The sequence below is a fragment of the Arachis stenosperma genome, chromosome 3, assembly GCF_014773155.1.
Source record: "Arachis stenosperma cultivar V10309 chromosome 3, arast.V10309.gnm1.PFL2, whole genome shotgun sequence".
NCBI lineage: Eukaryota > Viridiplantae > Streptophyta > Magnoliopsida > Fabales > Fabaceae > Arachis > Arachis stenosperma.
In genome coordinates, this window is record NC_080379.1 from 37,913,124 (window position 1) to 37,934,272 (window position 21,149).

The following is a 21,149-nucleotide window of genomic DNA, read 5'->3' on the forward strand; positions in this document are numbered from 1 at the left end:
AATCAATTTTTTTATAATTTAAATATCAATGTTTGAATAGAAGAACTTAACAGACTCACAATGAGAGAGAGAGAAGGAAATTTACCTAGAGAAAAGAAACTCGGCATGAGAATGGTGGCGACGGGCTCAACAACGACGGTAACAGAATGAGCAGCGATGATGACATAAGCTGTGAACAGTGATGGACCCAGAAAAATTTAGTAATGGGGACAAAAATATAATAAAATTTAGGTATGGATATTTTTTTTGCTTCCCATGATATTCAACAAGTTAAGGACTGCTAATCCGTCATGAATTTGAATTTCATTTAAGGATCTACAATTAGCCGGCAACGAGTTGCTATACATACGAGACAGAATTCGAACCCTCAATACTTATTTAAGCGGACGACTAAGTTGATCACTTGATCAATCTAAATTGGTTTATATATATTCAAAATTTAAAATTAGAACTATCTAATACATATTGATAAGAACTAGAAATATACACACAATCATTATTATAATATTTAAAATAATAAAAATATAATTTCATACACATAGTATAATATTTAAAATAATAAAAAATATTTATAAGGATTTTTTTATTTTTAACATGATTAAATATTATTTTTTATATATATTTTTAAACAATTATTTTACTTAATTGTTAAATCTACTTATTATAATTTTTATAGTATAAATAAATTTTTTAACCAAAATAATTACAGTATATTAATACATAGATAATATATTTTTTTATCTTAAACAATTTTTAAAAAATCACTAATAATTTAAGTTGTATTTAATTAGAAAACTAAGTTTTAATTTAATTATTAATTAATTAATTAATTAATATAATTAATTATCACTCATTTTTGAGTGTATTTATTTATTTTTCATACTAAATCAAATTTAACAATATAATTATTATTATGTGTTAAGTTTAACAAAATATTTTTTAACATAAAATACAAAGAACTATTTATATTTTATTTTGAGACAAATATAATATAATAAGTGGTATATATGTATATAAGTATTAATTTTTTTCAAAAAAATTTGTGGGGGCAAATACCCCCTCAGTATTAAACGTGGGTTAGTCTCTGGCTGTGAAGGAAGATGGGAGTTGTGAATAGGTAAGCGGCGATGGACTCAGCAACAACATGACAGGAGCTATGCGATTTTTTTGTGAAGAAGTTGAAAAGAAGAAGATTTTAGGTGAGGATGATTAAGTTTATCTTGCATGGCTATAGAATATAGACTGAAACTATGAATCATGTGTGATGTGAGGCAAATCCTAATTACTATAAAAAGTGTTTATATGTATATATTCGAGGCGGGTACACCCTAAACCCGACGATACATGTCTCAAGCAAAATCTGTCCCGACTCGAGTTAAGTTATTACCCTTTTTATACGGGTATAGACGGGTCGGGTACCTGCGTATTCGAAAACTCCTGCCAAGTCTAACCACGTATTGATTCTTCTTTTATTAAGGGTTTATCGCTAGCCAATGGATTGCTATATACACAAGGCGAGATTCTAACTCCTAATAGTTATTTAAGCGGACGAGTGAAATGATCACTTAACAAAGTCAAATTGATTAAAATAAATACTAATTATTTTTAATATTTTAATATTAAAAATTTTAAGAGTTTGATTTTAATTATAACTTTATAAAAAATATTTATAATAATTATTATTATTATTATATATATTATTTAATTTTTTAATAAAATTTTTAATATAATTTTATGTATTATCCCGTACAAAGTACGGAAACATACACTAGTTAATGTAATTAGTTATAGTTAATATGGTCCAACAAAATATTAAATAATTTAATATTTATCTCAATCGAATTAAATAAATATGAATTAATGTATTTAAATAAATTAAATAAAATAAATAAAAATTTTATCTTTAAAAAGATGTTACATTAGCTATGTTATTAATTGATAAAATTTAATTTTAATAATATATAATAAATAAATAGATAGATAATAAACAATAGATTTAACTACTAACGAAAAGTACTTATTTAGTCCATCTTTATTCATTACATTCTAATATGGTGTGAGAAGGGGTTTATCTCATTCAAGTGACTAACGAGTGTGATGCAGTGGGTAGCATTCATATTCTTGCAGCACAGTTCAAATGCTCAAATTTATAATAAAGTCTTTGGTTTCACAATGAGGGGCGAGGCCAAGCTGTAATGCTATATACACATTTTTCAATAAGCTCTCTCCGTTTTTTCATATACCAAATTCCACCGAAAGCAACGAATAAAAGAAAAAGTATCCACATTCGACAGCAAACAAAAGCTTTCCCCTTTAACTTCTCTTTCAACATTCCGTGCGGTCCCAGAGTGAGGTCAAAGAGGAAGCAACTTAACACAAAGCAAAGCTGAGATGGGGTGCTGCTTCCATGGCTCCACAACCATTCCACCCATGGAAACCTCCACAGCTTCAGTTGCTGGACAATACTCGTCGAATCTCAGACAAGAAGTTCTGTTGCAAATAGCAGAATGCAAAGTTCATCTTATGGATGAAGGACAAGCCCTTGAATTGGCTCAAGGCCACTTCATGATCACCAAAGCCTTTGATGAGAATGTGTCTCTTGCTACAATCATAAAGGTAGATGATCTTCAATGGCCCTTGACGAAAGATGAGCCAGTGGTGAAGCTTGATGCTCTCCATTACCTGTTCTCATTGCCTGTGAAAGATGGTGAGCCTCTTAGCTATGGTGTTACTTTTTCACAAAACAGCTTTGCAAGTATGACTTTGTTGGATTCTTTTCTAAAGGAGCATTGTTGCTTTTCTGGCTTGAAACTGAGTAAGAACAACAATGATCTTGATTGGAGGGAATTTGCTCCTAGGGTTGATGATTACAACCATTTTCTAGCCAAGGCAATTGCTGGTGGGACAGGTCAGATTGTGAAGGGTATCTTCATATGCAGCAATGCTTACACAAACAAGGTTTAGTATTTTTGTTTTCATGTCCAATTAGTGGAGCAATTTAATGCTTTCTTTCTTGTTTTATGAACCATGAACTTTGTAACTTACTGAAGCTAGAAAATGCATGAAATACGTATAAAGTTTAGGGGTTACAGTTTAGGGTTTATGGTAAGAAAGAAGCAATTTAAAAAGCATATCACTAATTAGGTAAATTTGTCTTGTTGAGGAAAAATCAGGTCCAAAAAGGAGGTGAGACAATCCTGAACAGTCATGCAGATGAGAGAAATGGTGTTGTTGCCAGAGAAAAAATAGCTGCTGCCTCAAAGAAGAGCAAGATAAATAAAAATCTCAAACGGTATTAAAAAAAAGAAGAATGCTATGGAGCCATCAAAATTTATTATTCTTGGCCATTAATGCAATGTTTAAAAATTTGGGATAAAGTATGTTGTTGGATTATTAGACTAAAGAAATTGAGTTAATGACTAAGTGATGACCAAAAACAATAAATTCTGATGGTCCCTAGCATTTCTCTAAAAAAAAATAGCATGTGAAATGGTTATATCATGTTATGTCTTGCTACTATTAGTTATCTCTTGCATTGTGTTGGTTTTGCAATCTAGTGTGAGGAAACTATCAAAGATGACAGAAAAGTTGAGCAAATCCTTGCTGAATGGAGTTGGCATAGTTAGCGGAAGTGTGATTACCCCTGTTCTTAAATCCAAAACAGGAAAGAAATTCCTAAAGATGCTTCCTGGAGAGGTGTTGTTGGCTTCTCTTGATGCACTCAGTAAGGTTCTTACAAGAATATGATATATCATACTTGTCCAAGCATCACCATCACCTTTGACTTCTCTGTTTCTGTTGTAATCAAATGTTGTAGACAAGGTTCTTGATGCAGCTGAAGCGGCCGAAAAACAAACCTTTTCTGCTACCTCCAAAGCTGCATCTGGAATGGTTTCTAAGAGGTAAAGGCAATTCAGTATAGTTATTGCATTGCATTGCATATTTATGTTACATTATGATGTGCTTTGATAATTCGTTTATCAATATCTTCATCTAGTATCAGTGACAAGTATGAGAGTAACTTGATGATCCATGAGAATACAGGTTTGGGGAAGATGCAGGGGAAGCTACTGAGCATGTGCTTGCAACGGCGGGGCATGCTGCTAACGCTGCTTGGAATGTGTTTAAGATAAGGAAGGCCATTAATCCAGCATCCTCAGCAACCACTGGAGTATTGAAAAATGTTGCCAAGAATACAAAGTTTTAAATGTTTAAAATCCCACTCCCACACCCTGCCAAGCAGCCACTCAAGTAATGGATGTAACTGCTGTATTTTTCATTTATGACTTTCTTAAATCTTAAGGAGTTTGCCGGATTTGTCAATATTTATCTTTAGATATCACTAACAGAAGCTACCTTTGAATATCAAATCACAAGTGGTTCACTTGGCTCAATTTGGGTAAATAACTTAAATAAGTTCTTTTGAAAAAAGAGTTTAAAACATAAAGACTTTTATTAAAAGCAGTTATTTTGTATTTGGATTTTTAGTTATAAAAGTATTTATTTTAAAGTTGTAGCGTTTGGATAAATAACTCAAAAAATAATTTTTTTTACAGAAGAGAATGAATATTAAAATAACTATGATAACAAATACTTTTCAATATTAAATATTGATTTTACATAATCTAATCACTAATATTGTGTATGATATGGTAGGTGAACATAAAAAATAAATATAAAATGTGTGTCAATGTATATTTTGTTGCTATTTTATATTTTTTTACTCCTATTAGAACTCTCTTCTCTTTTATAGAAATAAAAAACTTGCTATAATTAACTATAAAAATAATAGTAAGCTATAAAATCACATATGAAAAAAATAAAATTAAAATTGAAATTTCATACCACAGTTAAATACAACTTTAGTAATAAAAAATAGAATGATAAAATGATAAAAAAAAAATACTTAGAAGGAATATATGTAGTAGGTTGTTCAAATGCAATATTGTCTGAAAATGGTGGTGCAAGATCAATACTTCCATATGGTGAGGTTTGGAACATTGCGTGAGAATAATGGTGGAATTATGATGGAGAGCCAGTGGTTCTAGGAGACCTTGCGTGAAAATGGTAGTGAATGGTCAGTATTTTTCACAAAGTGAAGAAGGAAAATATATTTTTTTGTTTTGAAATTAAATTTTTTTAAATAAGTGGTAGAATGACTTATCGAGAAGTGAAAAAGTCATATATTTCTTTAAAAAGCTGCAAATTAACTTTTCGAGAAGTTAAAAATTTTTACTAAAATGGTGCCAAACACACGTATTATGACTTTTCATAATCCAAAAGTAAAAAAAAAAAAAACTTCTGCTATTTTTCAAACGAGCTCTTAAGAAGTTTGCCGGATTGGTCAATATGTAATATGTTTTTATTTAAAATATTATGTTTACTGATGTAATGTTTTAAACTATATTTTCATTGAGTCACCCAAAAAAAACTATATTTTCATTATTGTAAATATATTTTAAATATGAATTATAATTTAGTGGAGTAGCTCTTAGTATTGAAACCCTATGCTTTTAAGTTTAGATCAGGTATTTAAGTGTGGAGATACGACATCCGAGTGATAAAGAAGAGAGAGAGAGAAGATGGAAGAAGAAAGCGGAAAGCTAAGTATATACAAAGCAGCGAGAAGCATAAAGCGGAGAGAGAACAACCTATACAACGCATTGAGATCGATATACGATGATTCCATATTTGTGGGTGAGATCTCTGAGCTGTGGCCTCAGCTGCCTCTTGTTGCAAACCTCCGTTGCGGGCTTTGGTACCATCCTCGCTTCCATGCCACCTGTTACTTCAAGTCCACCGACGGCCATTCCAACAATTGTTCCTTCAATACCTCTCGCCTCAATCTCCATCTCGCTCTTCTCGCTGCCTCGGTATGACCTCATTTATTTTAGGGATTCAATCTCTTTTCTTTTTGTTTTAATGTAATTTGATTATTATTGGTTAGGACAGAAGGGAGGGTGCATGATTGTTGATTCTACTCGCAGAGGGAAGCGCTTCCCTGACAGCATGTCCAGAACTATACCCATCTGGACATGTATTTTAAATCGCGCCATTATGGATTTCAAGAACCAATTAAACGATGAGTCTTCTTCTGAGTGGGATTGCTCTTTGCATCTCCCTCTCTGGGTTCCCGAAACAGAGAAGGCTTCCATCGAGAAGCGTTTAGATGAATGGACACAACAACTGAAAGCCAGTGGTGCTGATATTGCTTCCATTGCCGCAGGCTTGAGGAAACCCCTGCGCCCTCTATGGATTTCTCAAAAGAGTGTTATCTGGTTAAATGAAGTACCTGACCATGATTCTTGGGATTTCACACCCATTATACTTGTCTCTGCGTCTGCATCTTCGTCGGGTGTAAACCAACACAGGACTACCTCTGAGTTTAGCTGGAATTACATACCTGGTGCTGGAGATGATGAAGAAAGCTGGGCTAGGGGTTTAACTCCTATTCTCTTTTGGAATCATGTTTATGATATTATAAACTCAGGTCCTCATGTATGTAATCCCAAAGTTGCGGATATAGTTGAAAAGAATAGGGTAAACCGAGCTTATAAGGGAGAAAATGCGCCACAAATCTCAGTTAAATCTTCCAACTCACCTTGTCTTTCCCATCAAGAACCATTGTCTACCACTACTGCCGATATTTCAAACATTCAAATTAACACCGACTCTTCTCATCACGATTTGAGAATATCTTGGTTAGGATCAACTAATATGGCACTTGGAACATCTCAAATTGGTATTGATGCCCTTTCATAGCACCGTTGATATGCTTATTCTCAAAATGTTTGTTTTCTGTGGCCGAGCATTATTATGTTTGGTGCAGCTGCAGATTCCGCTGACATTGATTGCATACTGAATTGTGATCGCGAGTCCATCTCTGTCTCTATTCCCAGTGCGGAAGCATACTTGCATCTCCCAACTCTAGTGAGTATATATGAAGTGGAGTCAAACCTTGATTTTATCTAATTGATTTTTATACTCATTTAATTTTATATCTTTTGATACCAGAGTTCAAAGTTTGATCGTTTTTCCTTGTTCAACAATCTACATTCGGCGGTGAACTTTGCACAGTTGAATCTCAGCCAGGGAAAAAGACTTCTTGTTTGTTGTGATAACGGTAAAGCCTCTCGACTCGAGTATCCTCTTTCTATTTATGTGAAAACCTAATAACATCATAAAGATGTTCCGTTAATTATGTGTCCTGATTTAATAGCAAATCATTTCACATGACCTGCCTAATGCACTAACCTTGCTTGATTTTTCAGGGGAAGACATTAGTGTATGCGTTTGTCTAGCCATTTTGATGTCCTTATTTGATGAAAAAGGTAATCTCATTAGTTAACGATTTACAAACAAATTTGCTTATGAATTCATACCATACTCATTGACATTTTTGTTTAGGTACTTACGATGATGGGAAATCATTTAGTGTGACACGCGTCACTAAATGGGATATGCGGCGTAGGCTCGTATATGTATGTAAGTTTGCAACAAATGCTCGACCATCCAGAGGAAATTTGAGACAAGTTTTTAACTTTCTTATTGGTGGAAATGGCGTACAACAATCCCCCATAGACGAGTGATTCCCCCCCCCCCCCCCCCCCCCAAAAAAAAATCTAATATTATTATTTATTATGGCCCTAATTGGTTTTGCATTGCGCCTGAGCCACTTGTACCAAATGTATCGTAGATTGTACCAAAATTTTGACACTGAATAACCTATTTATGGCTTCGTTAGTATCCGTATAAGGTAATTGTCAAATAAAAAAGAAAACGTCATACTCACAGGACAACGTTACATCCACAAGACCTCAAGGACCATTTCAGGCGCCGTGTCCTAGAACCTAGACCGCATTTGTTTATAAATACCGGACACAGAAGTACATAATTGTTTTTGGTATGAACAAAGATATTGTATAAGACCAAAAAAAAAAGATATTGTATTAAGAGATATTGTGTTTAGAGATATGAAATTAATATATTTTATATTTATTATGATAAGAAGGATATAGAAAATAAAAAATAGATTATATTTTTTATTTTTTTATTTTTTTATTTTTAAATAAAAAAATAAATTAAATTTTTATAATTTATTTTAATTTATCACTAAATAAAATATAAGAATATTAATTTTTATGTCTTGATTTTTTGTGTTTTATTCTTAGTATTTTTATCTTGTTCTATTATCGGAATCAAATACAATTTTATAGATGGTTGATCCTTTCCTATTGCAAAAGCAAGATATCGTAAATTATTTATTTGGTCTCAAGATTTAATTCTTAATAAATGGCTCTTGAAAAAAATGATTGCTATGGTGGTCTCAATTTTTTGTAACGAAGGGGTTCAGCTAACAACTTTTTTAAATTGTATTTTATATTAATTAATTGTTATTAATTAATAATTATTTAAATTTTATTTTTTAAAAAATACTAAATTAATAGTTATTAATTACAATTGTTTAAAATTAATTTGTTAGAAGTTATTTATTTATATTTTTTCATAAAAAATATTTTTTATATCCAAACATCAGTGACATTTTGTACTTTTTCAAAAGTAAAAACAATCTCATAGTAATGTAAAACTCCGAGGAACGAAAATAACAATGCAAAGATAAGGATAGAGAACTAATTACGTCATAAGCCAACTCCTTTCTAATTCAAATTCTTTTAAAAATTAAGGGTAAAACACTTATATCAACAAAAAGTATTCGATTTATACATTTTAGTAATAGATCGAATTAATGTTTATCGACAAAAGATTCAATGGTCCCACAACGTTTGGGCTATTAAATGGTCCTATAATAAAATATATTTTTTTAAGTTTTTTAGTAACTATTAAATAATCATTTTTTAATTTTAATTACAAATTAACTCCATATATTTTATTTAATTATAAAAACTATTTCTTCTTTTATAAATTATTAATTTATGAATCAACTATTATATTTATTAACAATAAAAAAATAACAAATTAGATCTTCCATTGATCGTAATAAAGCTTTTGGCCATTCCAATGGATTAAAAGTTTATATTTAACCCGTGACGTTCGTCCAGGGCCGTGAAATCGTGTTTTTTTGAAAACCAATCGATTGGATTACAGTTTATCACAAAACAATCAATTGAAAATTGCAAGGCAGCATGATTTTCGCATAAATCAATCTATTGGTCATAGTATTTCAATCGATTGGACGATGAATAACATGTGGATTTTTTATAATTTAATCGATTGTTTATACCTTCCAATCAATTGAATGCTTCAAAACAACCTGAGGTTCAGAATTCAATCGATTGCTTTTGTTACTCAATCGATTGAATTCACCAAAACAATATGGATTTACCCAATTCAATCGATTGAAGTGTATACTACGCCTATTTCAATTTTGTTATCGTTTTTATAAATTATTAACTTATTATTCATCTATCTTATCTTTAAAATTCTATCTTCAATTTTTAAGGTTTTATTTTGATTTAGATACTCTAATCTTATCTTTTCTTTAATATTAACATTATAAATTGGTGAATAATCCATCACCAATTATTCAATATCCAATTTTTTTTTATTTTTATCCGTCTATTTAACATCCACTATTTGTTCATCGTTTGACAATCACTGTTGCAGCAATCAACAAAGGTCCAGTCAATTTTTTCATTGTAGTGTTTAGAAAATAATCCATCGTTTTGATTATAAAATCGAGGTCAGTAAATAGAATCTCTAATTTTGTAATTCTTCGTTTCGATACTTTATTCGTGAAATTGATTGTGTAATGAAAAAATATTTTTTTTTATCTTTTATTAATTCACAGACATTGAAAAATACTAAAAAGTAAATATATGTTATTATTTTTTATTATTAATTAGCTAGCAATCAGGGACGGACCTAGAGGGGGCGAGTAGTGGACTGGACCCCCCAAATTTTAAGAAACTATACTTATATAAGATTTGTGTTTAAAAAATAAAAAATATTAAGTAATTTAATAGTTTTATATGTATTATTTTTCACTATGTAATAGATCTACGTCTTAATTGTTTAATTCACTAATATTTTTTACCTAACTAATTTAATATCATACCCACAAGTCTTTGTACCTTTCAAATTAGTTTTTATATAAGTTCTATATTTATTTTAAAAAAAAATCATTTGTTTTTTTATATTAATATATTTAACATTCATATTTTTATATTAAGTAGAACTTACGTAATTATGTTTTGGTAATCACATTATGCACTCTAGATATTATTTTCTTGTAAAAAATATTAATTCTTCTTTTAAATTTACGTTGGTAAAAGAAAAATTTTATAAAGATATCGTATATCTTGTATTCTATAAGGGTATCGTGTCTTTTAAATAATTAATAATTTATAATTTATTTTCAATTTTTTTTTAAATTTTTGAATTAAGGAATTTTAATAAATAAGATATCGGATAATTTTTAGCTAAACTTATTATAAATTATTGGTATTTTATAACTTTATAATGTACTATTTATATTGTTATATTTTCTTTATGTAATTATGATATTAAAAATAAAATTGTGAAAAAAATTATAATTATATGTATCTTACTAAATCTGTTAAAAAATTAACTCCAATAACTATATGTTAATTATTTTTATAGATTAAAAAAATTATTTAAAAATTGGCACCTCTATATTAAAATCTCTAGATCCGTCCTTATTAGCAATATTAGAATATATCTATTTTTTGTTTTGTTATAAGATGGAATATACTGAATTTTTTTTTTCGTTGGACATTTTTAAGATGTGAGGTATATTTACGGACACTGAGATGAATGAGCAATACCAGGAGGAGGATGACATTAACAAACAAGAAGAGCAAGTTTGTGACCAAGATATGATGGATGAACAGAATGAATTCGAACAAGATTTTGGAGATGAAGTTACTGAGGGAGCATATTTTTCTGAATCTGATCAGTCAGAAGATATTCTTGAAGCTACTTATGCGGTTGACTCCATGCAAGACATTACAACTTTGAACTTTAGTGAAAATTTTGCGGAGAAAATTGACAAATATCACTTTTCTACTTTGCAGCTTGCATTTGATTTTTATCTGAAGTACTCAAAGTCGAAGGACTTTAGTGCAAGGAAGAGCAAGACCTTCAAGAATAGTATTGGCGAGATTTACAAACAAAAGTTTGTATGTCATAGGCAAGGATTCAGGGAGGAGAAATATTACACGATGGAAAAAAGGAAGAAGAAGCCTCGATTGAAAACAAGAACTGGGTGTGAAGCCCAAATAGATGTTAAATTTGTACCAGAAACTGGAAGGTGGCATATCTTTTATTTCTCTGACAAACACAACCATGATCTATTGGATACAAAATTTAGTGCTATGTTGCCTGCCCACAGGAAAATGTCAGAGGCAGATATTATGCAAATGATGAACATGCTAAAGTCTGAGATTAGCACTTCACAGATATTTGGTCTTCTAGCTAGTCAAGCAGGCGGGTATGAATTTGTTGGCTATGGTCCCAGAGATATGTACAATGAGATTGCTCGGCAAAGGCATCAAATTCCTGGTGATGCAGCACGAGTGTTGAAGAAGTTGGAGGATATGCGGTTGAAGGATCCACAATTATATTTCAAGGCATGTCACGATTCAAGAGGTTTGTTACGTAACTTGTTTTGGTCTGATGGGATTAGCCAACTAGACTATCGACTCTTCGGGGATATTATTGCTTTTGATGCTACGTACAAGAAGAACAAGTATAGTTGTCCATTAGTCATATTCAGCGGGGTTAACCACCACAACCAAACAATTGTTTTTGCTAATGCGTTAATTGTGGACGAAACTACTAATACATATATTTGGCTCCTGTGTCAGCTCATGTTTGCAATGAAGGGCAAGACCCCGACCTCAATAATAACTGATGGGGCCATGGTGATTAGGAATGCAGTAAGAGATGTATTTTTCGAAATCAGACATAGATTATGCGCTTGACACTTTATTCGAAATACAACTAGCAATATCGAAAATCCATCGTTTACATATAAATTCAGAAAAGTCATGTTGGGAGACTATGAGATTCCCGTGTTTAAGCGTAAGTGGGTTCATCTTATTGAAGAATTTGGCATTGAGGATAAACCGTGGGTGATCAACATGTATGAAGAGAAGCATATGTGGGCTACTGCATATATAAGAAAAAAATTCTTTGCTGGCTTTAGAATTACCTCAAGTTGTGAAGGTTTACACTCAGTTGTGGCAAGGTATGTGGGGTCGCGATATGATCTGACAAGTTTTGTAGAGCATTTTCAAAGGTGTGTTGCACACTTGCGCTTTAAAGAATGTAATGCTGATTATGAATCTACACGTGAGGTGCCCGTCATGCAGACTTGTATAGAGCTGCTAGCAAGATATACTGCTGAGTTATACACTCATGAGATATTTCTTCTGTTTCGGCCATTTCTCTCTAGAGCTGGATCAATGCGGGTGCTAAACGTAGAGAATAATGATGATTGCATAAAATACATTGTGTGTAAGCATGGGAGGCCCGATTTTATGTGGACCGTTGATTTTCGTCAAGAAGAAATGATCTTCATGTGTACATGTTTAAGAATGGAGTCATTTGGAATTCCCTGCGAACATATTGTGAAAGTTCTGGTTGACAGAGACATTTGTGAGATTCTCCGGTCATTGATATTGGATAGATGGACAAAAAAGATTAAATCAGCACTCAATGATCCAAGTGGGTTCACCAGGGATGCTGTTGTTATTAGTCATCAAAGTGCCTTGATGGAATTTTTGAAGCAATTGGCTGTTGTTGCTGCTAAAGTACCAGAGAGATATGAAGAGACACGTGACACAATTATGGGATTGTACTCATCTTACAATGCTGCAAACGAGGGCATTAATCAACCTCAGTCAGGTGTAGCTAAAAGTAGCAATCCGTATGTGCATCAAAGCGGTGTAGGCTTAGGACAACTATCTAGGAAGAAGAGGCAACGTTGTAGTGTTTGTCAAATGGAAGGACGTAAGAAGACAACATGTCCTTGGCAAAAGGACATTGACAACAACATTATAGAAGATGAAGCTAATGGTTCAGATGATGGCGACATGTATATTGAACCGTGGCTGATTTAGATAGCGATGATTAGCAACCTCTATAAACTAAATATTTTTGCGTAGAGAATCGGTTTCATATTTGTATTTATTTATTTTTTATCACTATATTAATAATATTTTATATATTCTTCCAATAGTCGTACTTATGCTTTTTAGATGAAATAATTGTCAAATAAATATCAGTAAGCAAAAAATAGGGTATAAAAATCGGTCAAACCGGCGGTTAACTGATAAACCGATAAAAAAATCGGACGGGTTTTTAGTAGTTTTTCTGTTTAAATTGCCGCACCAACAGCGTCGTTTAATGGGCTGGAGAAAAAAACAATGTCATGAAAACTTATTCGAACCGGCCGGTTTTCGAAATTGGATAGGATTATGCCGGTCTTTGCATGCTGAAGAAAGGGGAATGAACCCTAGTCTCAGACAGAACCACTCACACCTCTCATCTCGAGCCTCTACAGTCCACTCTCACTAGGGGTGTTCAAAACCGATCCAATTAGAAACAAAACCGACTAACTGAACCCAAAAAACTGATAACTGAACAAACCAAAAAAAAAAAAAAAATTAAGCAAAAATGATTTTTGCAGTTTTTTGCAGTTCAGTTAGGATTTTCGGTTCTGATAGAGAAAACCCTAACCGAACGGGTGTTATTAAAAAACCCTAATATAAAAGCATCCCCTTCCACAATCCACAGTTACATTCCATGTGACCTAAATTAGCTACTCCAGGAACCCAAACTCCCTCAAGCCCTCTCTCAAGCGCCGAATATCAGCGCTGAACCTCCTTCTTCTTCACCACCAACGACGCTGCCGGACAGTACCATCGCGGTGGCGCATCTCTTTCCCCTCCTTCTGCCTTCCTCCTAGGCTCGTAGGGCTTCTCTCTCTCCCTCACCCTCGACGAAGCCCAACAGCATGCACGGACGCACTAGACGCAGTCGAAGCCGCTGCCGTTCGTTGCCCATCGGCCGTCAGTAGTCGCCCGTCGCTCATCGCTCGTCGCTCATCGCTCGTCACCCGTTCGTAGAAGCAGTATTGTCCGTACATCTCTGGGTTTTTGGTTCGTGGCCACCATCATCTCACCATCATGGATCTCTGTCGTCCTCTGTAACGGACTCTATGTCTAAGCCTCAGGTTTGTTTTTTTATTTTAAAATTCTGATTTTTTTTTTAATTCTGGTTTAGTCTGCTTATTGAAGTTAATTTGTATTGAACACTTAATTAGCTTGTTCTTGATTATATGGTTGAGTTGTTGAATTTGAGGTTGTTTTTTAATTCTGAACTTTTATTCTGTTGTTAATTTAGGGTAATTCTGGTTTAGGGTTGACTTTGAACCTTTTGTTTATTCAGTTTTAATGCAAGAAAGGGGAATTAGCTTGGTTGTATTTCACTATTTCTGATTCAGTCTTGTTCTATTTTTTATTCAGTTTGGTTCTATTTCTGATTTAGTCTCTTGCTTTTATTTTTGCTTGATTTTTTTGAGTATTATTGTACCATCTGCTTCCTCCAATTTTGCGAAATTGTTAATGACCTAAATTTGGTGTGCTTCTGCTAATTTGATGTTACTGATTTCCTAGTCGAATTGATTATTGTTAGAGGAAATGTGTCTTTTATGTACCATTTACGGGTTTATTGATGATTGTATTTGTTTCTCATTTTAAAGGATGATACACCAAGGCCCGGTCAGCCTGGTCCTGCACCTCGTCCTGCTGGTGGAGTAGGAGCTGCCCCTGGGTATATTGGAGGTTGAGAAAGCAGATCACAACGTGAGAGTAACGTTAGTAGAGCTTTACAATGAGGAAACAACGGATTCTGTGCCTCCTGAGAAAACTGTAAAATCTGAAGATGATAATTTTAAAAGTCCTATCGCTCTACTGGAGGATTGGAAAGGGGGCTTCCATTGTTAATTTAGGAAGAATTGATTAAAATTCTGTAATATATATACTTCGTATATGTCTTAGCAATATATGAATAGATTATTAAAATGCTTTGATATACTTGCATGGTGGTTTTTTTTCTGGTCGACATTCTATAGATCAGTCTAATGTTGAACAAATGAAAAGAACAAAATAGAATGCAAACAAATAAAAGGCCATGGAATGTTTTTACATAAATTAATTATATAAAATAAAATATATAATTCACAAGACATAAAATTTATATGGCATTGTTGTTGAAATAATAAATGAGAATGACATTAATTCATAAAAAAATATGAGTTTTTGAAACTAAAATATCTCTATATGCATAGATGTAGAGAAAAATTATAAAAGTCACAAGCAATGAATATCTATTTAAGAAGTCATTGAAAAATAACTAAAGAAGTCCTTCAAACATAAAACCAAAGTATAGTCATATATCTAGATTACTGCTATTATCATTAGATCTTGTTCTATTTTGTGTGCATATTTCAAAACTCATTGGCCGACGCTATAAATTATGAATTCTTCTGGTTGATCCGACTCCGGAGTAAATGCACAACGGTTATCATGCAAATATCGTGATCCTCAAGCATCAATTTATTTATTATAAATTGGTACAAAAAATAGGGACTAAATATTAGAGAGTTGTTTCTTAAATGCTCATCTTATTGTTACCATTTGGTTTAAACTCAAAAGTCATATCCATTCACTTCTTTACCCAAGTTGCAGAGTTCCAGCTTGAACTGCATTGAGGTATATCTTCTGGCCTTTTAACAGCTTGAACTTGCTCCAGTACGTTTGCCTGATTTCATTTAACTAGTTAAATAATAAAAACAAAATATCAGCAAATAAGCTTATAAATATTTTTTCTTGGCCTTACTAGTGTATTGATAACACGTTCACGATAGTGAATTCTGTCATTATTAAAATGGGTGTCCAAGTGATAGATTGTGCGATCGTCAACCGAGATTACCATTAGATACCAGTGGTCACCCTCTTGAACAGGAACAAATATCTATACCATAAAATTTGCCCGTGAGTTATGAATGTTAATGTTGAAAAACTACTTTCAACAAAGAATATCCAAAAAAAAAATTCTTACAAATTTTAAATCAGCAGTAGGTTGCATAAATTTATAGATATAGGGTTCCATCTTCTTCCTTAAATTTATCTTGCTGAAGACATCCACCTAATTCATTAATGCAAACCAATATAACTGTTAGTACATGATAAAGCATGGTTCTATATCAACATTACATTTATAACTTATAATCAGTAAAATTATCTTGTTAGGGATTATATAACATATCACAAATCTGGGTGGAAGTTGCCATGTTGTCTTCAAACTTACATCAGATTGTTCATTAGTGCATCTCATTGCCGCTAATTCAAGAATCTGAACCATAATCCAAATATATTACTAGAATGTGCAAAAATCAAAAGTAAATTAATTAATAGATTATTTGGGTACCTTATCCGTAATGGGTCTGTCAGGTATGAAATGTTCAAAGTCTGATCTAGTTGCTCTGATTGTATCTGTTATCACAAGTTCTTCACTGTATCAATAAAAAACCAAAACACATTAGATTGGTCCTCATTCATCGACAACAGTGATAATATCAACTTAACTTACGATAGATCTAGCAAGGCTGAAAATGCATATGCACATGCCTTTATCTGATCTTCCAAAAGACGCATGGTTGGAGTTGGCATAAATTTACAATACATTGACTACAAAGTTTGACACAAAAGTATTAGCAATACACAACTAAATGGTTAATTAGCAGTACTCATAAGAGACTAGATAATTAAAGATTAGTGTCTAAGTGGTAATTACGTTCGTAATGGAAAAGAAATAACAGGTCTTCTATAGTCATTTGTGGGTTGGCTCAGTGCATAAGATGCCTTGGATTTATTGGATGATCTGGACTTAATTTTTGGCTTTCTAATATCTCCTGGGAAAGTGAAGGGTATTTTTTCTGTGTCCCTATAGTGGTCTTACCCTAGAAAAAAAATAGATTCACTCAATTCTTATTATCATGTTAAGAATATACTAGTAAAAAATATGAGTTGTTGTCTATTACTACAAATGCATATAACTTAGATATATTTTTCTTTTTTGTTGCGGCTCTTATAGTTGGGGATACTGGGTTGTCCATATTGATCTCAATTTTGAAGGCATCATCGTGAATGAAAGACCCCTTGTCCAGTTCAATAAGATCATCTTCATTGTCTGATATAGCAGTATGAATATTAATATCCAAACTCTTAGCCTTAAATCTATTTGAGAATGGACGTGTCTTTTGTACAAAAAGCTTGGTCGGAATCTCGAAATCATTGTTCAGACTGAGTTGTGATATCATTGTCTCAATGCGGCTAACAGATTCAAGGATTTTATCAATCTTTTCATCCCGAGCCATGTTTACAACTCTCATTAACTGCAAACATTTTAGGTAAAATAATGTCATATAAATGTAAAAATAAAAAAAGAGTGATAAAAAATGTTTATACTATATAGATTGTATGACATAATATAAATTGCATTACTGGTTCTCAAATTAAATTACCTCCATGCTACGGAGGACCTCTTCCACCTTACTAGACAATTCTTCACTTTTATTTAGATTCTTGCTTTGAATAACATCATCACTGATAACTATGTCATCCTAAAATATGAAAACTTAAAAGATTAAATTACTCATAATACATTCTACTAAAATTTAAAAACCGATTACGTCTTACCTTAGCACTAGGAATTGTAGTTCCAATTTGATCACCAAAATCAACTGTGATAATGTCACAGTCTATAGCCAATGACATATTCTGTATATTACATGCATCGTTCAGGACTAAATCTTTGTTATAAGAAATATCCATGATTATTATCAACTAAAGAATATTGTATGAGTAGATTTGGTTGAAAGGCAAATACTTAAAATAAGTTGTCAACGTATAAAAAATTAGTTGGATTGAGCACATATATATACACCCAAAAAAGATAACCAAATTTTAATTCTATCTTTTTTAAAATTTTTAAATTAAGTGAACAATCTTAAACCTGTTTAAGATATCTTATCTTTTGGTTAAAATCAAATACAAAGCAAATTTTATCTTGATTTTTATTTACAATTTAACAAAATAAATTTGATTATTTCATATGATTATATCTTATCTATAATTATTTTTAAGTAGATAAATACTCAACTAATAATAATAATTTTTATTAGATGCATCAGATTAATAATTAAATAAAAATAGTATTAAAACTGGTTGATAGAAACCATACCTAATCAAGCCTCCACCAATCGATTGAAATAATAATAAGTGTACTCCAATTGATTACAATAACAAAACAATTGATTGGAACAGTAATTAAGTGTACTTCAATCGATTACAATAACAATACAATCGATTGAATTAGTAATTGAGGATAATTCAATCGATTGCATTAAAAACCAATCGATTGAAAACAGTATTTAAGTGTACTCCAATCGATTGCAGTAACAAATCAATCGATTGCAACAGTAATTAAGTGTACTTCAATCGATTGGAGTAAGAAAACAATCGATTGAATTAGCAATTGAGGGTACATCAATCGATTTCACTACCAAAACAATCGATTGAATCCATACAAACACCCGATTGCAAGCATTTTTCAATCGATTGGTTTCAAGAACTGATTGCATCTTAAGGATATAGATAAACTTACGAAAGATTTAGCTGCATACAAAAGTCCCACTGAATATTCAAGAACTCTACATGTGAATTAAGTTCCCAGATTTACATGCATAGATAAGATGTTTTTTTGCCACTTTAGCTTCTTTGTATAATAAGAAAGTTAGATTGCCATAATACTTTCTTTAAAAACAAAGTAAGTTTAAAAAAGTTGCACTACCTAATAAAAGCACAAGAAATTTTTGCCATCATGTATGAAAATGGCAGATAGCAAATATGATTTACAGGGCTGAAATCATTTAAAAGTTTTAAAATACCCAATGAACAATAATACTTAGAACTCTCAAAAGAGAAATGACACATTTCATGATACAGTGAAAATAACACTTAGATTTTGTCCTAGATTTTTTTTGTAACTCAATAACATTAACTCTCATCCAAGAATCAATGGGTATCATAGGATCATGTGGAGTTCTAGATAACAATTTCTTCATGGTCCAGGCCTTGGGATGATGCCCCTTGGGTTTGTGATGCCTAGATTAGTGTATAGAAGATCAATTGCTTCTCCTTGACGATTGATAGCTTCATTTTGCCTGTCTTGACGCTGCCTCATATCAGCAAATTGCTCCTCCATATATACTTTCATGCTTCGCAATTCATCCATCAAATCTCGCATTGTTGGCAAAGGAGGGGGTGGTGATGGGGGTTCCTGTGATTGTGCTTGCACCTCAGGGTCTTGTGGTTGTCCTTGGATCTGAGGTTCTTGGGCATCCGAATCTCTTCCCCTTTGTTTTAGAGTGCTGTCATCAATCTTGGATACATTACTCAAGACAACACTTTTTTCTTCACTCAAGTAAATTCCAAGCCAGGTGAAAATCTTGGCCCAATGGCAAGCATATCCTAAACCAACACTTGATTTTCCTTTCTTCATTTCAAGCATATGATGAACCATAAAATAAGGCCAGTTTATCTCCTTTCCAGTCACCATAGCCCAAAACACTAGAATATCTTCGTTAAACAAGATTCCATGGTTATGTTTTCTTGGAATCAACATATATGAAAATAAATATATTAATATGCGTTTCTCATTACCCAACCCACTGCAACTTATATTACCTCTAGCATTCATATATAGATTCTCATACTGTAGACTCTGCAAAACAACCATTCTATTATATTCACCCCATTCCTCGTCTGCCACAATACCTCCAGTAAATTTTGCCTCATGATAAACTAAATTCCATTGTTCAGCTAATTGTTCCAAAGTAACTCTATAATGCTATGACCCTAAATCAAACTCCATCAGCGGCATTACCTTCTCACCCTCTTCATCAGGTTTAGGAACAATATAATTCAAAGTACTATAAACAGCCCTAACCAAATGCGGGTAATAATCATCCTTAGTTTGTACAAAATCAGTTAAGTGTTGTGTTTGCAAAGCATTCCACACCAAATTATAATGACTATTATGAATGAACTCGGCTGTTATGTACCTGGGAGGAACAATTGTCCTTGACTCAAACTTCTCCACATAGTTCTTCAATACCCTCGGAGACGGCAGCCACCTTGCCATATAATGGGATGAAGTAATTAGTCTGGTGGAGGCATAGCTTTCTCCCTCAACCCTAGCTCTTTTGGCATTCTTAGTTCTGGCCATTATGGGAATATTAGTTTGGTAGGTTTTGTAATAATTTGGATGAGGGTTTATATTATGTATGTAGTTTGGAGTGGATGTTGGTGAGATTAGAGAAGAAGAAGAGAGAAGCTTTCGGGATTTTAGAGAGATGAGGGAGGAACCGAAATGGTGTTCTTAAGTTTCAAAACGGGGAGAGAGTGGGTGTGAATACGCATGGTTTTCTGGTTTAATAGATAGCGCATTTCAAATTTCAATCGATTGGATTACATTACCAATCGATTGAATCCAGAAAAAAAATTATTTACCTCACTTTCCAATCGATTGAATTCTCATGCCAATCGATTAAATTGGAATTCACGTACACACTCCAATCGATTGAATTGGGTAAATCCATATTGTTTTGGTGAATTCAATCAATTACGTAAGTAACAAAAACAATCGATTGAATTGTGAACCTCAGGTTGTTTTGAAGCATTCAATTGATTGGAAGATATAAATAATCGATTGAATTATAAAAAATCCAGTTATTCATCGTCTAATTGATTGAAATACTATGACCAATTGATTGATTTATGCGAAAACCATGCTGCCTTGCAATTTTTAATCGATTATTTTGTGACAAACTGTAATCCAATCAATTGGTTCTCAAGGAAATACGATTTCACGGCCCTGGACGAACGTCACGAATCAAATATAAACTTTTAATCCATTGGAATGGCAAAATCTTTATTACGATCAATGAAAGATCTAATTCGTTATTGTTTTTGTTTTTGATTGTTAATAAACATAATAGTTGATTCATAAAATCATAATTTATAAAAGAAAAAATAGTT

The 21,149-nt window shown here is 32.4% G+C and overlaps 4 protein-coding genes across 8 annotated transcripts; all 4 read left to right on the forward strand.

The window, feature by feature from the left end:
* The first annotated feature begins 2,184 nt into the window (after positions 1-2,184).
* LOC130969924 (protein EARLY-RESPONSIVE TO DEHYDRATION 7, chloroplastic-like) lies at positions 2,185-4,394 on the forward strand. Of its 2 annotated transcripts, XM_057895844.1 has the most exons (6): positions 2,185-2,707; positions 2,885-2,958; positions 3,174-3,292; positions 3,558-3,724; positions 3,818-3,902; positions 4,045-4,394. In XM_057895844.1, the coding sequence occupies exons 1-6, from the start codon at positions 2,392-2,394 to the stop codon at positions 4,205-4,207; spliced, it is 924 nt and encodes a 307-aa protein (XP_057751827.1). In that variant the 5' UTR covers positions 2,185-2,391; the 3' UTR covers positions 4,208-4,394. The 2 variants fall into 2 exon arrangements, with proteins under 2 accessions (XP_057751827.1, XP_057751826.1); XM_057895843.1 differs by having other exon boundaries at positions 2,185-2,958.
* Positions 4,395-5,562: 1,168 nt separating this feature from the next.
* LOC130967688 (uncharacterized protein C3F10.06c) lies at positions 5,563-7,601 on the forward strand. 4 transcript variants are annotated; one of them, XM_057892659.1, is made up of 6 exons: positions 5,563-5,873; positions 5,953-6,742; positions 6,830-6,930; positions 7,015-7,123; positions 7,272-7,331; positions 7,408-7,601. In XM_057892659.1, the coding sequence occupies exons 1-6, from the start codon at positions 5,583-5,585 to the stop codon at positions 7,587-7,589; spliced, it is 1,533 nt and encodes a 510-aa protein (XP_057748642.1). In that variant the 5' UTR covers positions 5,563-5,582; the 3' UTR covers positions 7,590-7,601. The 4 variants fall into 4 exon arrangements, with proteins under 4 accessions (XP_057748642.1, XP_057748645.1, XP_057748644.1 ...); XM_057892662.1 differs by having other exon boundaries at positions 6,836-6,930; positions 7,408-7,595; XM_057892661.1 differs by having other exon boundaries at positions 5,956-6,742; positions 7,408-7,595.
* Positions 7,602-10,790: 3,189 nt separating this feature from the next.
* LOC130965922 (protein FAR1-RELATED SEQUENCE 5-like) lies at positions 10,791-11,963 on the forward strand. The gene has a single exon (XM_057890678.1). It carries the CDS (start codon positions 10,791-10,793, stop codon positions 11,961-11,963), a length of 1,173 nt encoding a protein of 390 aa, XP_057746661.1.
* A 66-nt stretch (positions 11,964-12,029) lies between these two features.
* LOC130965923 (protein FAR1-RELATED SEQUENCE 5-like) lies at positions 12,030-13,103 on the forward strand. Its single transcript, XM_057890679.1, has one exon. The coding sequence runs from the start codon at positions 12,030-12,032 to the stop codon at positions 13,101-13,103; it is 1,074 nt and encodes a 357-aa protein (XP_057746662.1).
* The last annotated feature ends 8,046 nt before the right edge of the window (positions 13,104-21,149 follow it).